Below are 19,003 nucleotides of genomic sequence, written 5' to 3' on the forward strand. Positions count from 1 at the left end.
TTGTACTATTATTTTTCTTACTCTACCTTTGAGGAAAATAAGGCTCCAAGAGACTAAGTAGCTTGCTCAAGGTCACACTTTAGTTAAGTGACAATAATACTTTAATATACTACACTGTTGCAAACAGTACACATAAGAAATTTATCTTGAGAAATATAAAATTGAACCTTTCAATATTTCTGCGAAGATCAGAAATCTGTACATTTCCTCTAACCATGAGGGCACAGGCGAGGTAGAGACTATGTTTGGGGTCAGCTTGAATTAGTTGGTGATCTTTACTAAAGGCATCTGAAAACATCTGATCCAACCTAGAACAATCAAAGAGTCACTGTTTATACAAAACACTATCTTTCTTCTACGTGTAACTATAAAGTGAAGAGACAGTCATCTATAGGTGAACAAACTTCATACACAAATACACTCTGAATCTCAGCTATCATTTTCTCAAGGCAAACCTGATGGTAAATATAAGAAGAGGGGAGATCATACAATACTTTTTCTTTTTTGGGGGGAATAAAAAGGTTCTGCAATACACGGGTGATTTCAGGTATGATGACTACATCATTAGTGAGTTCTATGTAGTACTAATTTCCGAAACTTGTGTCATTATTACTTAGTTTGGTATGCTTATCTACTTCATAGTATCAAGACTATCAAAACTAATTAAAATCTACTACATTAAGATTACTGTCTCTATAAAATATACCATAAGTTAATTAGGAATAATTAAGAGGAAACTATCAAAGGACAATGTTTAAGCTCTCCCCCTCCCCGCCCCAAAAAAGACACAACTCTGCAGTACTATTCCTGAAAAGGGAGACTTTGAAGTGAATGACATCTTTTAACTGCATTATCATTCAAGTTAGAGAGGAAAATAAAAGTGATTGATGAAGTTTATATCTAACAATACAGGGGCTCCTAGGCCTTTAATATGTCCCCAATATGTTCTTAAATCCCACTAATATAAATAAAATTAGGTTCCTTAGACAACTCTAGCCAGAGGTCTGTGCACTGAATCTGCAGAATGTCTGGGAAGAGCCACAGAAATTACGCTATGCTGCCTATTTATTCAGTAGGTATTATTTACTCAGTGCCTACCACATGCTAGGCACTATTTTAGGTGCGAGACCCCCACCAGCAAAGAACAACAAAAATTTCATACTGTAATGGAGCTTATATTCTATCCTGATTCTCCTGCAGTAGGGACAGAAGACTCCCTTTGCGGATGGTGAGTTTTGGGGGATTCGTGACTCCTCTACTGTGTTCAAAATTTTGGTGCATATGTGCTTTGGAGCATTTTTATGATGTCAAGGAAACCCAGAAAGATTAAGAACCGTTATACAACACGTGGGCAAACTCATTCTTGACTTATCTTTAGTCTCAAATAAAAACTAGCAAGGAGCTAGTTACAGTTATTGACATATTTATCTTTATTTACAGTGGAAATGAGGAACTTAAGCATATACACACCCTAATATATGCTTTATTATTTTCATTGATAAAAATAGACTAGATGACATTTATTAATGTAAGGAACAACCAAAAACCATCCTCAGTTCTTTGGAAACCACTAATAAGAAATTAAAATTTTAGGGAGTTCCACTGTGGCTCAGCAGTAAAGAAGTTGACTATCCATGAGGATGCAGGTTCAATCCCTGGCCTTGCTCAGTGGGTTAAGGATCTGGTGTTGCTGCAGCTGTGGTGTAGGCCAGCAGCTGTAGCTCCTATTCGACCCCCTAGCCCGGGAACTTCCATATGCCAAAGGTGAGACCTTAAAAAAAAAATTTTTTTTTAATTTAAAACTATGCCTTTTAAAACAATTTATTATTTGCTGCAGGATAAATGTGTCCATATATGGATATGACAGCCTTAGAAATATCTACAATACAGCAGAAGCAAAAAGAAAAAAAAACACAAAGCTAGAAAGAACATTGTGATAAGCTCCTTAAGAGTCTAACACTTTTAAAGTTCCTTACAGATTTCCCACTAACCCATTTTAATTAAAACAAACCTTCAACAAGTTAAAATTATATAAATACAAATTTAAAATGTGGAGGTGGTATATGCTGAACTTAATTAGAAATTACACGTCTATTTTCTAAGGATTAACTTTAAATGTCTGGATAATCACTGTACAATAGTATAGCACCAACTTAACATTCTATATGTTCACTTTAGAGGCATATCTTTTATTAAATACACTCACGTTTAATATGCTGGGTTGATAATAAAGAGTGAACATTTAATGAATGATCCCCATGTTCAATACAGTGTGTAAGTTGTTTAACTTCTTAAGCTCATCAGTGTCCCACATAGAAAAAGTCTGTAGTTATTAGTTGGCCTAGGTGGTTATTTGCTACTTGCTTAAATAAAAGTTAATATCACTGTGACATTCCCACATTATAGAATTGTTTTCTTGCTAAAATTTAAACTGTTAAAAAGATCTGTAATTTTCACTTGATCGTTTATGTACTTTCCTCTAACAGAGTTTGACAAGACCTTTTCCGTCAGTCAACTGTGAATGTCAGTGTGACCTTTTCAAACTCATCATCACTGTATATGCCGAGACCATTTTCAACTACATTGTTAAAGTAAATTGACATCAGTTTTACACTTTAAAAATGACATAGTTACAAAACAAGATGCTCTGGAAATGACGGTAATGGATGTCATAGAGAGTAATAATCTGAAAACTTTTTGTGGTGCTAGACTGATCAGAACTTCAAATGATACTCTTTTTTAATAAAACCAATGAGCATATGAGGTAAATACTCTTGTTCTTATTTTTACAGATGAGAAAAACTACAAGTGTGTCACCTGCCCAAGGTTCTGACGCTAGGGACAGAATTAGTATTCACATTTAAGTATGTCTTTGAAAGTATATTCATATTTAAGTAAGACTTTGAAGCTCTTAAGTCTTTTTCAATAAATATTTTTAATAATTTTATTAAGCTTAAAAATTTAGTTATTAGATTTAATTTCAAATAGCTTAACACTGACATTTTAAAAATGACTTCTAAAAAAGCATTCGTTTAATGGAAAAATGGCTGTTATCAACTGGTATTTAATATACTTCTCACAAAGAAAATTATAATGAAGAGATTAGTTATACACTTTTCTCTAAAAACTGTGTGTTTTTTAAGGTTATTCAAGTCCTCAAGTACTAGAATAGAGTTATTGCATCTTACCTTCGAGGAGGAATGTTAACATCTGCCAGTGTATACAGAGGTGTTAGGCTAGATACAAGATAATGCAGTTGAGGAAAAGGAACTAAATTCATGCTGATTTCATTAAGGTCCATATTAAGGGATCCTTCAAACCTTGCAGAGCTAAAAAAAGTAACATTAAAGCGTGAAAAATATTTAACTGAATGTACCTTGATTTAGTCAGCAAACATTGCCTTACATCTTTTTGTACACTGTACTTGAGAATGTAGGCTCTTTTTTTATTCTTGCATTAGATAAATTTAGCATCATGAAGATCATATATAAAGATAAGTAAAACACACAATATCTATAGAAATTCTTATTTCTGGATTATGTGAAGTGTAACCAAACACAACACTACAGTTGCTCATTACATACATAAAAATATCTTATGTAAAAGAGATTTTAGAGTGAATTAAAAATACTTCAATAACTACTTAATTATATTCTGTAAGCTTTCCTAAGATCTGAAAACACTAGACAAACTAAAATTTTTCATTTTAAATAAAAAAAAAAATAAGCTTCTAAACTTAAAGAATAGCAAAAAAGCTAAGGCAAAACATCATCAAATGCACAGTGAAGTTTTTAAACTGCCCTTAGGTATACCATCAGTAGGATTACCTGGTTAGGTTGAGCAGCAAATTTGCCACAATGTTGTTCATTGCATCAAAGGGCTTCTCTTGTCGTTTTTTAAAAGCCCCAGCACTTGAAGTAACCAGGCTCTTTGGCTTTATAGCTGTACCCAACTTTCCAGAATTCACCATGAGGTTAAGTTTGCTAATGATGTCAAATAAAGACTTTTAAAGGAAAAATATTGGGAGAAAAGCTATTAAGAAGAGTGGACATAGATGCCATTCTACCAGGAAGGAAAGAAGAGGAAAATAAAAAGCTTAAACTTATTTTTTTCCTCTTAGATGAGAAGGCTGAAAAGTGGAGAGAATGTTTCCCATAAACACATAAGCGTAACACTGGATTGAGTGTATACACAATATTTCCATAAATCACAATGGCATCTCTTACTTGGTTGTCAATGGGTAACACGCAGTCTGCATGCTCATTAAGTTCCTTCATTGCCAAGATGCTATTATAAGGTGAGGTTATGACATCATCCTCACCAGAAGGATAAACTGAAGTCACAAATCTGTATACTTCTGGGAATTCATCCTCAAGCACCTTTAAAAGAAATGTGCCAAGTCCAGATCCTGTTCCTGAGGATTAAGATTTCAAACAGAAAACAGCAGAAATGGTTCAGAATATAACTGTAAGAAATTTGGGTGTGGGTTTTTTTTTTTTTTTGGTGAAAACATGTATTTATTAAAGATGTACAATTTTCAACTTATTTCTATGATTATATATTAATTTCAGATTAAAAAACAAAGAAAATATAGTAATGAAGCTTATAGTCATAAATTCAATCTCTGGGTCCAACTGCAATGATGAGAGACCTCTATATTTTACATTTTTTTAACATTTAACTTATATCTGTATGATGCCAAAAAAACCTGACTGAAAAGTAAAAAATTCAAGACAATATTTAGTCCATATTTGATGTTAAGCAACTTAAGAAAAAACAAGCTATGTTGGCATCTTTGGTCTAGCCCTTACAGACTCTTAATGATGAACACTATCACAACACTGAGCAATTTAAACACTGATAAAATTGTTTAAAGTTAGTATGAGCAACTTGAATTTACAAAATTTTCAAAGAGCAAACTTTTTTTTACTATTTGTCTAAAAACAGAAACTCTGGGAATCCCATTCAGGTAACTTTTTAACACAGACTTACACTTATATAAATTCAGATATTTTTAAGACCTTAAAATTAGAGAAAACTGGATTCCTTTACCCTGGTGCTTTTCAAACTATGGCTTATGAACCCTTAGTGAGCTGTGAAACTAATTTATAAAGTATTTTCTTTCTTTCTCTCTCTCTCTTTCAAGGGCTAAACCTAAGGCATATGGAAGTTCCCAGACTAGGGGTCGAATCAGAGCTGCACTGCTGGCCTATGCCACAGCCACAGCAACATGGGATCTTTAACCCAGGGCCAGGGATCAAACACACATCCTCATGGATACTAGTAGGATTCTTTACACACTGAGCCACAAGAGGAACTCCACTATTTTCTTTGCTTAAACGAACAACAGAAATATCAATGTATCACATACAGTGTGGGTAAATAATCTTTTGTCTTAGTTTGTGTGTTTTTGTGTGTGTGTTGGGTTGTGATGTAAAAAGTATTTCTTGCTGTTTTGATGAAAAAGTTTAAAAGCCAAGGCTCTAAACCATATGGATAAATATTAACAGGTTATGATGTCGGAACTATAGATGAAAGCAAAGGAGATTTCTAGGGGATAACCTTCAATGAGAAGGACTTTCTAAGCATTGAAAAAAACCAGAGCGATTACAGAAAAGATAATTAGGATCCCATTAAAAATAAAACTTTCTCAAAAAAAAAAGAAACAAAAACACCAACAACCCATAAATGAAATAAAAAGGCAAACTAAGAAAAAAATCTCCAAAACATATGATGGACTGAATGTCTTTAATACAGAGGGTCACAAATCAACAACAAAATATACAAATAATGCAATGGAAAAATGGGCAAAGGATATAAACTGTAACTCAAAATAAATCAAATGGCAAATAGATGTAAAGATGCGCAACTTTTCTTCTAATTAAAAAAGTGAAGGAGTTCCCCTTGTGGCTCAGATCAAGAAACCAACATAGTGTCCATGAGGATGCAGATTTGATCCCCAGCCTTGCTCAGAGGGTTAAGGATCCAATGCTGCTGTAAGTTGCAGCATAGGTTGTGGATACAGATTGGATCCTGTGTTGGTGTGGCTGTGGTATAGGTCTGCAGCTGTAGCTCTAATTCTACCCTTAGCCTGGGAACGTCCAGATGTCGCAGGTGAAGCCATAAACAGAAAAGAAAATGCAAATTAAAACATGATTTTGGGGAGGGATCAAGATGGCGGAGGAGTAAGACATGGTGCTCAACTTCTCCCACAAACACATCAAAAAACCCCCATCTACCTATAGAATGATTTGCACAGAACATCTACTGAACACTGGCAGAAAACCATAAACCTCCAAAAAGAGCAAGAAATCTTCCACATAATGGGTAGAACAAAAGGAAAATAGAGAGAGAGAGAAAGAATAAATCAGGATGGGACCAGCAGTCCAGAGAGGGAGCTGTGATAGAGGAAAGGAACCCACACCCTGGGAAGCCACCTAACCGGTGGGGAGATCTGCTGAGACGGAGGAACCTCAAAGTCTCCGAGAAAAGCACAGCAGCTGGAATAAGGAGGGCAAAGCAGAGTGAGGGCCACATAGATCATCGATACTACTGCCTCAGACACCATAGCCTGAGACGCTCAGGCAGGGGCTGGGCACTGAGACTCAGACTCTGGAGGTCAGTTCCAGGAAGAGGACTAGGGTTGGCTGTGTGGAGACAGACCAAGGGGCTAGGGAGCAAAATGAAGAAGCTCGGGAACCACTCCCAACTAAAAGAACAGAATTCCCCTGAAGGCACAAACACTGAAACAGACCTCTGCAGCCTAATAGACACCAAGCTCAAAAAGGAGACAGTGACAATGCTGAAGGAATTAAGAGCAAATATGGGAGTTCCTGTCATGTCTCAGAGGTTAGTGAACCTAACTAGCATCCATGAGGACACGGGTTTGATCCCTGGCCTCATTAGTGGGTTAAAGATCCAGCATTGCTGTAAGCTGTGGTGTAGGTCACAGATGTGGCTCAGATCCTCCATTGCTGTGGCTGTGGTGTAAGCCCACAGCTGTAGCTCAGATTAGATCCCTAGCCTTGGAATCTCCATGCTATGAGTATGGCCCTAAAAAGACAAGAAGACCCCCCGCCCCCAAAAAAAAGCAAATATGAAGGAATTAAGAGCAGATACTTTAGAAAGAAATAGAAAATATATGGAGGAGCCAAGAAAAACTATAAAATTCATTTGCAGAGACTCAAACCAAGTTAAAGGCACTAAACAGCAGAATGAATAATGTAGAAGAATTAGTGCCTTAGAAGATGGAATAATGGAAATCACCCAATCAGGACAGCAGACAGAAAAGCAAATGAAAAAATATGAAAGCAATATAAGAGATTCTATGGGATAATATAAACCAGGCCAATCTACACATAATAGGGATTCCAGAAGGAGAAGAAAAAGAAAAGGGGATTGAAAATTCCAAATCTAAAGGAAACAGATATCAAGATACAGGAAGCAGAGGGCCCCAAACTGGTTGTACCCAAACAGGTCCACAATTAAGACATATTATAATAAAAATGTCAAAAGTTAAAGGAGAGGAATCTAAAGGCAGCAGGAGAAAAACAGAGAGTTAATTATAAGGGAACCCCCATAAGGCTATCAGCTGATTTCTCTACAGAAACACTACAGGCCAGAAGAAAGTGGCAAGATATATTCAAAATTCTAAAAGGGAAAATTTTGCAGTCTAGAATAATCTACCAGTAAGAACATCATTTACAATGAAAGGAAAAATAATGAATTTCTCCAACAAATAAAAACTAAGAGTACAGCAACACTAAACCCATTCTAAAAGAAATAGGATGGAGGAAATCCCAGTTGGAAAGTAATTACTTAAATAAGACAGTATACAGATCCAAAAGGAAAAAAAAAAAATCCTTTTTTTAAAGACTTTTTTTTAAAGAATGTGTTTGAACCTATATGACTATCAGGTTAAATCAAGCAGATATAGGAAGGGGTTAACATACTTGAAAAACAGGGCAACCACAAATCAAAACCAAACACTACAATCACAAAAACTAAAAAAAGAGGACACAAGTATTAAATAAAAGGAAATCATCCAACCAAAAAAAGAAAGGAACAAAGGAGAAACACAGAATCAACTGGAAAACAAGGTTTAAAATGGCAATAAATTCCTATTTATTAATAATTACCTTAAATGTCAATGGAATAAATGCTCCAATCAAAAGACACAGAGTGGCGGACTGGATAAAAAAGCAAGAGACTATAATATGCTGTTCACAAGAGACTCACCTTATGGCAAAGGACACAAATAAATTGAAAGTGAGGGGAGGGAATACAGTATTTCATGTGAAAGCAAGAGTAGCAATATGCACATCAGACAAAATAGACTTTAAAATGAAGGCCATAAAGAAAGATAAAGAAGGACACTAATGATAAAAGTCTCCATTCAAGAAGAGGATATTACAATCATCAATATATATGCCCCTAATGTAGGAGCACCCAAATATATACAATATTATAGACATAAAAGGAGAAATTGATGGGAATACAATAATAGGAAACTTTAAACCCCACTCACATCAATGGACAGATCCTCTAGACAGAAAATCAATAAGGCACAGAGATTCTAAATGATACAATAGAACAGTTAGACTTCATTAATATTTTCAGGATATTACATACAAAAAACCCAGAATATACATTCTTTTCAAGTACACATGGAACATTTTCAAGAACTGACCACACACTGGCAAACAAAACTAACCTCAACCAATTTAAGAGCACAGAAATTATTTCAAGCATCTTCCATGACCATGACGGCATGAAACTAGAAATCAAGCAAAGGAAAAGAAATGAGAAAAAACTGTCTACATGGAGATTAAACAATATGCTACTAAAAAAACCAATCGGTCAAGGAGGAAATCAAAAGGGAAATTAAAAATACCTTGAGACTAATGAAAGCACAACCATTCAAAAATCTATGGGATGCCACAAAAGTGGTTCTTAGAGGGAAGTTCATTGAGAAGAAAAGAAGAAAAAACTAAAATCAACAAGTTAACCTACCACCTAAAAGAATTAGAAAAAGAACAAAAAAAACCTAAAGTCGGTAGAAGGAAAAAATCTTAAAGATCAGAGAGGATATCAATAAAATAGAGATTCAAAAAACAAACAAAAAAAAAATCAATAAAGCCAAGAGTTGGTTCTTTGAAAGGGTAAACAAAAGTGACAAACCTCTGGCCAGACTCACCAAGAAAAGGACAAGAACTCAAAGTAAGAAATGAAAAAGGAGAAACCTCAACAGATACTGCAGAAATACAAAAAACCATTAAGACAATACTATGAACAATTATATGCCAACACATCTGACAACCTAGGAGAAGTGGATGACTTTCTAGAGACATACAGCTCACCAAAACTGAATCAAGAAGAAAGAGATCATCTGAATAGACGGATCACTAGAAATGAAATTGAATATGTAATAAGAACACTCCCTACAAACAAAAAGTCCAGGACCAGATGGCTTCACATTGAATTCTATCAAACATACAAAGAAGAACTTACACCAATCCTTCTTAAACTTTTCCAAAAGTGTGAAGAAGGAATAATCCCAAAGACATTCTATGAGGCCACCATCACCCTAATACCAAAACCAAAGATATTACCAAAAAAGAAAATTATAGGTCCATTGTCTATGATGAATATAGATGCAAAAATTTTCAACAAAATTTTAGCCAACCAAATCCAACAACATATAAAAAAGATTACACACCATGACCAAGTGGGATTCATTTCAAGTTTACAAAGATGGTCCAACATACACAAATCAATCAACATCATACACCACATTAACAAAAGAAAAGTCAAAAACAACATGATCATCTCAAGAGATGCAGAAAAAGCATCTGACAAAATCCAACATCCATTCATCATAAAAACTCTTACCAAAGTGGGTACAGAGGGAATATACCTTAACATAATAAAAGCCATTTATGACAAACCCACAGCAAATATAATACTCAACAGAGAAAAGCTGAAAGCCTTTACACTAAAATCTGGAACAAGACAAGGACGCCCACTCTCACCACTTTTATTCAACATAGTACTGGAAGTCCTAGCTGCAGCAATCAGACAAACAAAAGAAATAAAAGGTATCCAAATTGGAAGAGAAGAGGTAAAAGTGTCACTCTATGCAGAAGATATAATACGATATATAGAAAACCCTAAGGATTCCACACAAAAACTACTCAAACTGCTCAATGAATTTAGCAAATTAGCAGGATGCAAGATTAACATTCATAAATGGGTTGCATTTCTGTATACTAACAATGAAATATTAGAAAAGGAATATCAAAATACAGTACCTTTTAAATTGCACCCAAAAAATTAAATAACTAGGAATAAACCTGACCAAGGAGGTGAAAGACATATGCTGAGAACTATAAAACATTAATCAGGAGTTCCCGTCATGGCGCAGTGGTTAACGAATCCGACTAGGAACCATGAGGTTGTAGGTTCAATCCCTGCCCTTGCTCAGTGGGTTAATGATCTGGCGTTGCCGTGAGCTGTGGTATAGGTTGCAGATGCGGCTCGGATCCCGCGTTGCTGTGGCTCTGGCATAGGCCGGTGGCTATGGCTTCGATTAGACCCCTAGCCTGGGAACCTCCATATGCCGCGGGAGCGGCCCAAGAAATAGCAAAAAGACAAAAAAAAACCCCCACATTAATCAAGGAAATTAAAGGGAACTCAAAGAAACAGAAAGATATTTCATGCTCCTGGATTGGAAGAATTAATACTGTTAAAGTGGCCATATTACCCAAAGCAATCTAGACTCAATACAATCCCTATCAAATTACCTATGACATTTTTCACAGAGCTACAACAAACAATCCAAGAACATCTATGGAACCATAAAAGACCCAGAATTGTCAAAAGCAATCCTGAGGAACAAAAACCAAGCAGGAGGCATAACTCTCTCAGACTTGAGACAATATTATGAAGCTACAGTAATCAAGACAGTGTGGTACTGGTACAAAAAGAGACATACAGACCAATGGAACAGAATAGAGAATCCAGAAATAAACCCAGACACCTATGGTCAATTAACCTTCTACAAAGGAGGCAAGAATAGGAAATGGGAAAAAGACAGTCTCTTCAGCAAGTGGTACTGGGAAAACTGGACAGCCACAAGTAAATCAATGAAACTGGAACACACCCTCACACCACCCACAAAAATAAACTCCAAATAGCTTAAAGACTTAAACGTAAGACAAGACACCATCAAACTCCTAGAAGAGAACATAGGCAAAACATTCTCTCACATCAACCCTACAAGTGTTTTCTTAGGTCAGTCACCCAAGGCAACAGAAATAAAAGCAAAAATAAACCAATGGGAACTAATCAAACTGACAAGCTTTTACACAGCAAAAGAAACCATAAAAAAGAACAAAAAGACAACCTATGGAATCACAGAAAACAATTTCAAATGATGTAACTGACAAGGGCTTGATCTCTAAAATATATAAACAATTTATACAACTCGACAGCAAAAAACCCCCAAAAAACCAATTGAAAAATGGGCATAAGATCTGAACAGACATTTCTCCAAAGAAGACATACAGATGGCCAAGAGGCACATGAAACAATGCTCAACATCACTGATTATTAGAGAAATGCAAATGAGAACTACTATGACGTACCACCTCATGCCAGTCAGAAGGGCCATCATTAACAAGTCCACAAATAACAAATGCTGGAGAGGGTGTGGAGAAAAGGGAACCCTCCTGCACTGTTGGTGGGACTGTAAATTGGTACAACCACTATGGAAAACAGTATGGAGGTACCTCAGAAAACTAAATATAGAATTACCATATGCTCCACCAATCCCACTCTTGGGCATATGCCCAGACAAAATTTCCTTGGAAAAGACACATGCACCCACATGCTCACTGAAACACTAGTTACAATACCAAGACATGGAAACAACCTAAATGTCCATCAACAGATAAATGGATTAAGAAGATGTGGCATAACATACACAATGGAATACCACTCAGCCATAAAAAAGAATAAAATGATGCCATTTGTAGCAACATGGATAGAACTAGAGACTCTCATACTAAGTGAAGTAAATCAGAAAGAGAAAAACAAATACCACATGATATCACTTATCTAGAATCTAATATATGGCCCAATGAACCTATCTACAGAAAAGAAAAACCAAACTTCATGGACGTGGAGAACAGACTTGTGGTTGTCAAGCGGGATAAGGAGGGAGTGGGATGGACTGGGAGTTTGGGGTTAGAAGATGCAAACTATTCCATCTGGAAGGGATAAGATCCTGCTGTATATCACAGGTAACTATATCTAGTCACTTATGATGGAACACGATAGAGGTTAATGTGAGAGAAAGAATATATATATTATATATTGTACATATTTATATACAACTGGGTCACTTTGCTGTACAGCAGAAACTGACAGAACACTGTACATCAACTATAATATATATCATTTTGAACATACTAGATAGATTTATGTCTCATAATATTTGGTGTTGGTAAGAGTATGGGGAAACAATTATAAAATTGGGAGTTCTCATCGTGGCTCAGTAGTTAAAGAACCCAACCTGTATCCATGAGGACATGGGTTTGATTCTTGGTCTTGTTCAGTGGGTTAAGCATCTGGCATTGTTGTGAACTGCGGTGTAGGCTGCAGATGCGGCTCAGATCCCATGTTTCTGTGGCATAGGATTCGACCCCAGCCTGGGAACTTCCATATGCCCCAAGTGCAGCCCTGAAAAGACAAAAGATTAAAATTAAATGAAATAGTATTCTTTGGTCTCTCTTTCCCTTCTAAGAATATTGCCTATAGGTACTGTGGCACAAATGAATATGTTCACTGGGGATTTCATGTAATAACTAAAAGCCATAAAGAGCTTGATATTCATCAGTGAGGAAATGACTTGAAAAATTAATACACAATTAGAGCTGATACTGAAAGATGTTTAGGAAAGACCTAAAGTGAAAACATTACAGAGTAGTATGTACTGCATAATCTTGTTTATGTTAAAACACACACACAATGGGCACAAAAACTATCTGGAGAGACACAATGGCAAACTTGATAATTTGTAAGGAGAGATTAGGGATTAGATGTGGAAAAAGACTTAATTTTATCCTTCAATATTATTTATTTTTGCCATTTTCAGTGGATTATGAATAAAGTATAATCTACTGATTCTAAGTAACAGAGAGACATAAAAAGGCACCATAATGAACAATAAATCAGTATTTTTGAAAACTTACTCAAATCTGCAGGTCAATTATACCAGTAGAAATAAAATTAGTTTCTAAATTTAATGATTATGATTGTCTTCTAAAAGCATGGTTACAAAGCAGTTTTAACTTTAATTTTTCAAATGCTAACATACTGAATAATAGATATATATAAGAAAGTCAATTGTACATAGCCTGCTAAATATAAAAATCTTGCTCTCAGTTTGGAGGGATAAAGTGTGGCAATTTTTTCTTTTAAAATAGGCTAATCCTCTTTTGAAATTAGCAAATTACGATCTGTTTTTACTTCATGGAATGGAGAGAAAACTACTTGACTTGTAAAATACCGGCTTCCCTGGGAAAGAAAATAATACAGATCATTTATTCTAGGTCAAGGTGATTAATTACCATGTAAGGAATGATTTAAAGGAGTTGACTTAAAAAGTTTCTTTTACTTATTTCTTTTATTGGATACAAAAAAGGCTTGAAGGTCATTAAAGAAAGGGTACTGATATATTTTTTTGCAAACATATCTATGAATATGCCACTAATACTCAGCTTGAGTTAGGATATAGGATATCCTATATCCTATATCCTATATAGAACTGCACAAGCCAACTCTTTTTTGTCTTTTTAGGGCCTCACCCATGGCATTTGGAAGTTCCGAGGCTAGGGGTTGAATCAGAGCTACAGCTGCTGGCCTACACCACAGCCACAGCAACGCAGGATCCGAGCTGCGTCTGTGACTTACACCACAGCCCATGGCGACACCGAATCCTTAACCCACTGAGTGAGGCCAGGGACTGAACCCGTAACCTCGTGGTTCCTAGTTGGATGCATTTCTGCTGTGCCACAACGGGAACTCCACAAGCCAACTCTTAAGAGAAAGGCAGCACTCCCTAAAGCTAATACTGAAATCTACCGTCTACTAAAAATGGAAGAGAAATTTGTTCAGATTCAACTCTACTGGTTCTTTAAAAGGGCCTAAATTTTAAAAAAATGGTCACAGTGACACAATTTGACAAAAATTTTAAAAACTATTATGCACATACTTCATAAACACATATACTCTTCTTAAAAGTTCTATCTTTATTAAGCAAAGATCTAGAAAATAAGACTTAATGGCAAAATGAATTCCCACTTTCACTTTCACATTGTTAGAGGCAAATAAGTGAATAACTTACCTCCTCCCATGGAATGTATGATAAAAAAACACTGCAAACAATCACAGTGCTCTGCTGACTTTCTGAGTTTCTCTAAAATCTTTTCCTGATAAAGACTGCCAAACACTTTGTGACCCACAGCCCTGAAAAAATGAATATAGATTTCAAAAAAAAAAAAATACTTGCATTTATTACTTGGAGATTTTATTATTTCTGACCTTAATGAAAAGATCAGAGGAATACTTGAAAAGGTATTTTTATTGCATTAAGTATTCAATTCTTGTTTAATAGCAATAAATCATATTACGATGTCTCAAAGACACTAGCTAGAAAATTTAGCACATATATGTATACACACACATATCTATAACCCTCAAATATCCTAAATAAAATAGTTCATTATTGACAGATATTAAACTATGGTTTTTAAAATTTACCTTCTTTTAAGGTATAATTACATCAAAACAAGGTTTTAGTTACATAGTTTTTTTTTCTCATCTTCATTTAAAATAAACTCTGATTGCAGTGAACTTTATGAATTAAAACACAGAATGCGGTCAACTAGAAAGACATAAAAAATAAAAAATTTGAAACTGACCTAACTTTGGTTTAAAATATGAGAAAAACATTGGTTACATCATGTTATTACTAGATGAAATGCCACAGAGCAGAAAACTGAGATTCATGAGGCTCTGTAAGCTTTTTTGGTTGCACAAATTTGCAAATAGCATTATGATGAACTGAAATGTAAGAATGATTTACATAACATGCAGTCAAGGTGTCACTCAAAGGTTACAGAATAAGTTATATGGCATTAAAGAAAGGCTGGTTGGATGGTTAGTCGGACTCAGTGACTGCTTCTTCCCCAAATGAGTCTCTCAGAACACAAAACTTCATGCATGCTTCAATAAAATTATACAATACTACACATTATAAACCTGAGGTATTAACTACAAATAGATTAAATAGTGAATAACAGATTTGCAAATAACAAGACGTTACTTAATTTTTTTAAAAAAAAATAGAACCAGTCTCAACATAAATTTTTAAATGATCACTGTTAGAGCTTTTTACCCATTGAGAAGAGATCACTATATATTTAAGGGCCAAATATAGCCTTGGGCTGAGCTTGAATGCTGAGACACTGGTCTGGTTTGCATCTCTCTATCAATTCTATTAAATCTGACCAATGTGAGAACCTGAGAGAGTCAAATACTATAGGTAAAAGAATAGTTTATAAAAATATTTACAGCTTTGTCACTACTTAGCATTATGCAAGAATCAACTTACAATGAGAAAGTTAGTAAATCAATTTTTAATGATTCATTTTTCTTAAAAGAAACTGAGAATGAACTAGCATAAAGATAGCTTCTAAGCATTGTGAAAACCATCATTTATCAAGGAAAAGACGGTGGGCTGAAAGGCCTAGAGTTAGGTATGGCAAGTTATACATTGCTTTCACATCAGCAGGATCTACTAGAATGAAGGAAAGATTCATTTTTTTTCAGATGATATTTAATTTTTATGTTCAGCATTTTCTCACCAATTATTCCCTGAGCCAGAAATATCAGTGATGAGCTGTTTACTATCAAATACATCTCTCAATGGTCCCTGAAGAATTTCATTTACTACCCCTTCCTCCATGTCAATCAAGACAGCCTGAAAAAAAAGAGAAATAAAATGTAATTAGTATATTTTTCTTCAGTCACTCTGTAAATAAAAAGAATTCTTGAGCTAAAAGTTACATGGTTCTTTTTACAGTTTAAGCTTGGTCAAATCTTTGACTCTTTATGTAGAATCCGTTATAAAAATTAAAAAATAATTTCATTCTGTTCAAAAGGCAGAATCCAATGAAGATGGCTTCTAAACTCTTACTCTAAGAGTAAGAAGGAAAAAAAGGAACTGAATAAATCTACTGATTTTCTAACAATTCTTTTATTTATATGTCTATGTGACTATAAATTCTAGAGAATAAAGTCTCAGAAGTCTAGAAGCTTAACCAGAAAAAATTCTCACTGAATGTAAGGTGCATTAATGCATTTTCTGCTCTTTATGAATCATAGCCAAAAACTGTCCAATTCAAATCAGTAAACTACCATCATGTGCAAAGCCAGGTCACTTGGACAGATGTCAAAGATGACAAGAGGGTCCCCACCCCCAAGTAACTCACAATCTAAATTCACAAACTCACTAAATATCACGAGTTTTACTGACATGGGAAATGACTTCCATTATTAGGAGGGAAATGAGAATATAAAACATAAAATTAACTATGGAAAGAAAAACAGAAAACTGGAGGGAAATACAGCAAAATGTGAGCAGGGATAGCTTGGCAGTAGAATTATATACCCTCTACCCCCAGCATTCTGTATTTCATTCTCCATATTTTCTACACCGAGGAAGAAAAGGAGAGTAAAATTGAGTTAAATAAAAAAGCAAAACTAAAAAAAAAATAATCTGAAATAATATTAGGGTGTACTTTAAGCTAAGCCTTGATTCAGTGTCAGAAAGTGCTTGCTTTCTGGGCTTTTTCAGTTCTGGTAAGTACATAATACCAAGCACTTACCACATGACACTGTTCTAAGTCCTTCACACTTATTAGCCCACTTAATCCCCACAACGCTATGCAAAGGTGCCATAATTATTCTCACTTTATACATGAGGAAACTGAGGCCTAGAAAAGTTAAATAACTTGGCTGTGATTTAAGCTAGGAAGTGGTAGAGGTGATTCAAACATGGCTAGCTTGGTGCAGAATCTTCACTCTTAACCACCAAACTCTATGCTCTACCATTTTATCAAAGGGAGACAGTCAAAGTCTGACACTTACCTAGTACTGATTACAGTGGGGTTACAATTTATGCTCATTTAAAGTAATTAACTATGCTACTATAAGCTGGCAATTAAAGTATTATTACAGGAGTTCCCGTCGTAGCGCAGTGGTTAACGAATCCGACTAGGAACCATGAGCTTGCGGGTTCGATCCCTGCCCTTGCTCAGTGGGTTAACGATCCGGTGTTGCCGTGAGCTGTGGTGTAGGTTGCAGATGCGGCTCGGATCCCACGTTGCTGTGGCTCTGGCGTAGGCCGGGGGCTACAGCTCCGATTGGACCCCTGGCCTGGGAACCTCCATATGCCACGGGAGCGGCCCAAGAAATGGCAAAAAGACAAAAAAAAAAAAGTATTATTAGAGTACTTTAGAAATATATTTCTAATTGTATGATAGTATAGCACATAGTATATTATCACTTTCTAGTGGTATATTAGGAAGACCGTATAAAATTGTTTTACAAATGTGCCCCTTTACATATATCAATCAACATACATACACAGGACGATATGGGTGATTTCCTGGCAATTTTAGGGATTTTCAAGGATATTTTTGATAATATGCATTTTTATCTTAAATGCTGACTTTAACACATAATCAACCATATAAGAGGAATTTCTTCCACTGCTGTGTGAGATTACAAAATGGAAAAAAAAAATTTTTTGTTCCCAGATTTATTGCAATGATTTGTGGAAGATTAAACACATTTAAGCCACACCTTCAGTTACCTTGCAATTAGGCAAAGGAAGGAGAATAGAGACTATAAACTGACTTTCAAGCACCTCCAGAAGTTGGTTTTGAGAGAATCATCACTATCACAGTCACTGAGCATTAAACCCTGACAATCTACAACTGTTTGAATCTTTCCTTCGTCATAACAGGCCTTTAATTCATCTTCCCTCGGAAATCAATTACAATTAGGAGGAATTATTCTGGATTCCTCACTTAGCCATCCAAGGTCTGGAGTCACAATTGTTTCAAGGTTTGTTGTTTATTATTCTCTTCTAGAGCCACCTGTGAGAGCTTTCAAGGCTTTGAGCTTTCCCTTAGTTGTAAAACAGCATTTACAAAATTCTGAGCATGTGCTTGTTAACCTAAGATACTGGACAAAGTGGAGGGACCCAATCACCAAGCTGTGTTCTGAAGCCTGGACTCTTCAGTGATCAGAGCCACATGATACCAAGACTCCTAATGAGAAATGGAAGAATACCTTCCAGGAAAAAAGTCAAAGGCTACAGAAACATGATTTATTTTTTTCCAGTGATGTTGCCTCTATTTTCCACCTTGCTCACTAATGTGGTGGTGAGGAAAAGCTCAAATTAGGAGGGGTCCAGGAAATGTCATCGTTTTTCACTGAATAAGATTTGGGTTGTGATGTTGGACAAGACACCATCAAAATCCTGGAAGGGAACATAGGCAAAACATTCTCTGACATCAACCTTACAAATATTTTCTCAGGTCAGTCTCCCAAAGCAACAGAAATAAAAGCAAAAATAAACCAATGGGACCTAATCAAACTGACAAGCTTTTACAGAGCAAGGAAACCATAAAAAAAAAAAAAAGACAACTTACAGAATGGGAGAAAATAGTTTCAAATGATGCTACTCTACAAGGGCCTAATCTCTAAAGTATACAAACAGCTTATACAACTCAACAGCAAAAAAGCCAACAACCCAATGGAAAAATGGGCAAAAGACCTGAATAGACATTTCTCCACAGGAGATACATAGATGGCCAACAAGCACATGAAAAAATACTCAACACCACTGATTATTAGAGAAATGCAAATC

At 35.5% G+C, this 19,003-nt stretch overlaps 1 protein-coding gene across 4 annotated transcripts in view; it reads right to left on the minus strand.

Moving 5' to 3' along the window:
• Positions 1 to 19,003, minus strand: part of TUBE1 (tubulin epsilon 1) — a 29,297-nt gene that overhangs the window by 5,429 nt on the left and 4,865 nt on the right. For all 4 annotated transcript variants that reach the window (XR_007132545.1, XM_047762888.1, XM_047762898.1 and 1 more), the window contains exons 5-10: positions 15,930 to 16,045; positions 14,408 to 14,529; positions 4,227 to 4,414; positions 3,828 to 4,003; positions 3,189 to 3,329; positions 168 to 308 (exon numbers count right to left, since the gene is read on the minus strand). Coding sequence is in view for 3 of the 4 variants with exons in the window: in XM_047762888.1 (XP_047618844.1) it covers positions 168 to 308; positions 3,189 to 3,329; positions 3,828 to 4,003; positions 4,227 to 4,414; positions 14,408 to 14,529; positions 15,930 to 16,045 (884 nt within the window). In the remaining variant the exon portion in view is untranslated. The remainder of the gene's footprint in view (positions 1 to 167; positions 309 to 3,188; positions 3,330 to 3,827; positions 4,004 to 4,226; positions 4,415 to 14,407; positions 14,530 to 15,929; positions 16,046 to 19,003) is intronic.

The sequence above is a fragment of the Phacochoerus africanus genome, chromosome 2 (assembly GCF_016906955.1).
Source record: "Phacochoerus africanus isolate WHEZ1 chromosome 2, ROS_Pafr_v1, whole genome shotgun sequence".
NCBI classification, from domain to species: domain Eukaryota; kingdom Metazoa; phylum Chordata; class Mammalia; order Artiodactyla; family Suidae; genus Phacochoerus; species Phacochoerus africanus.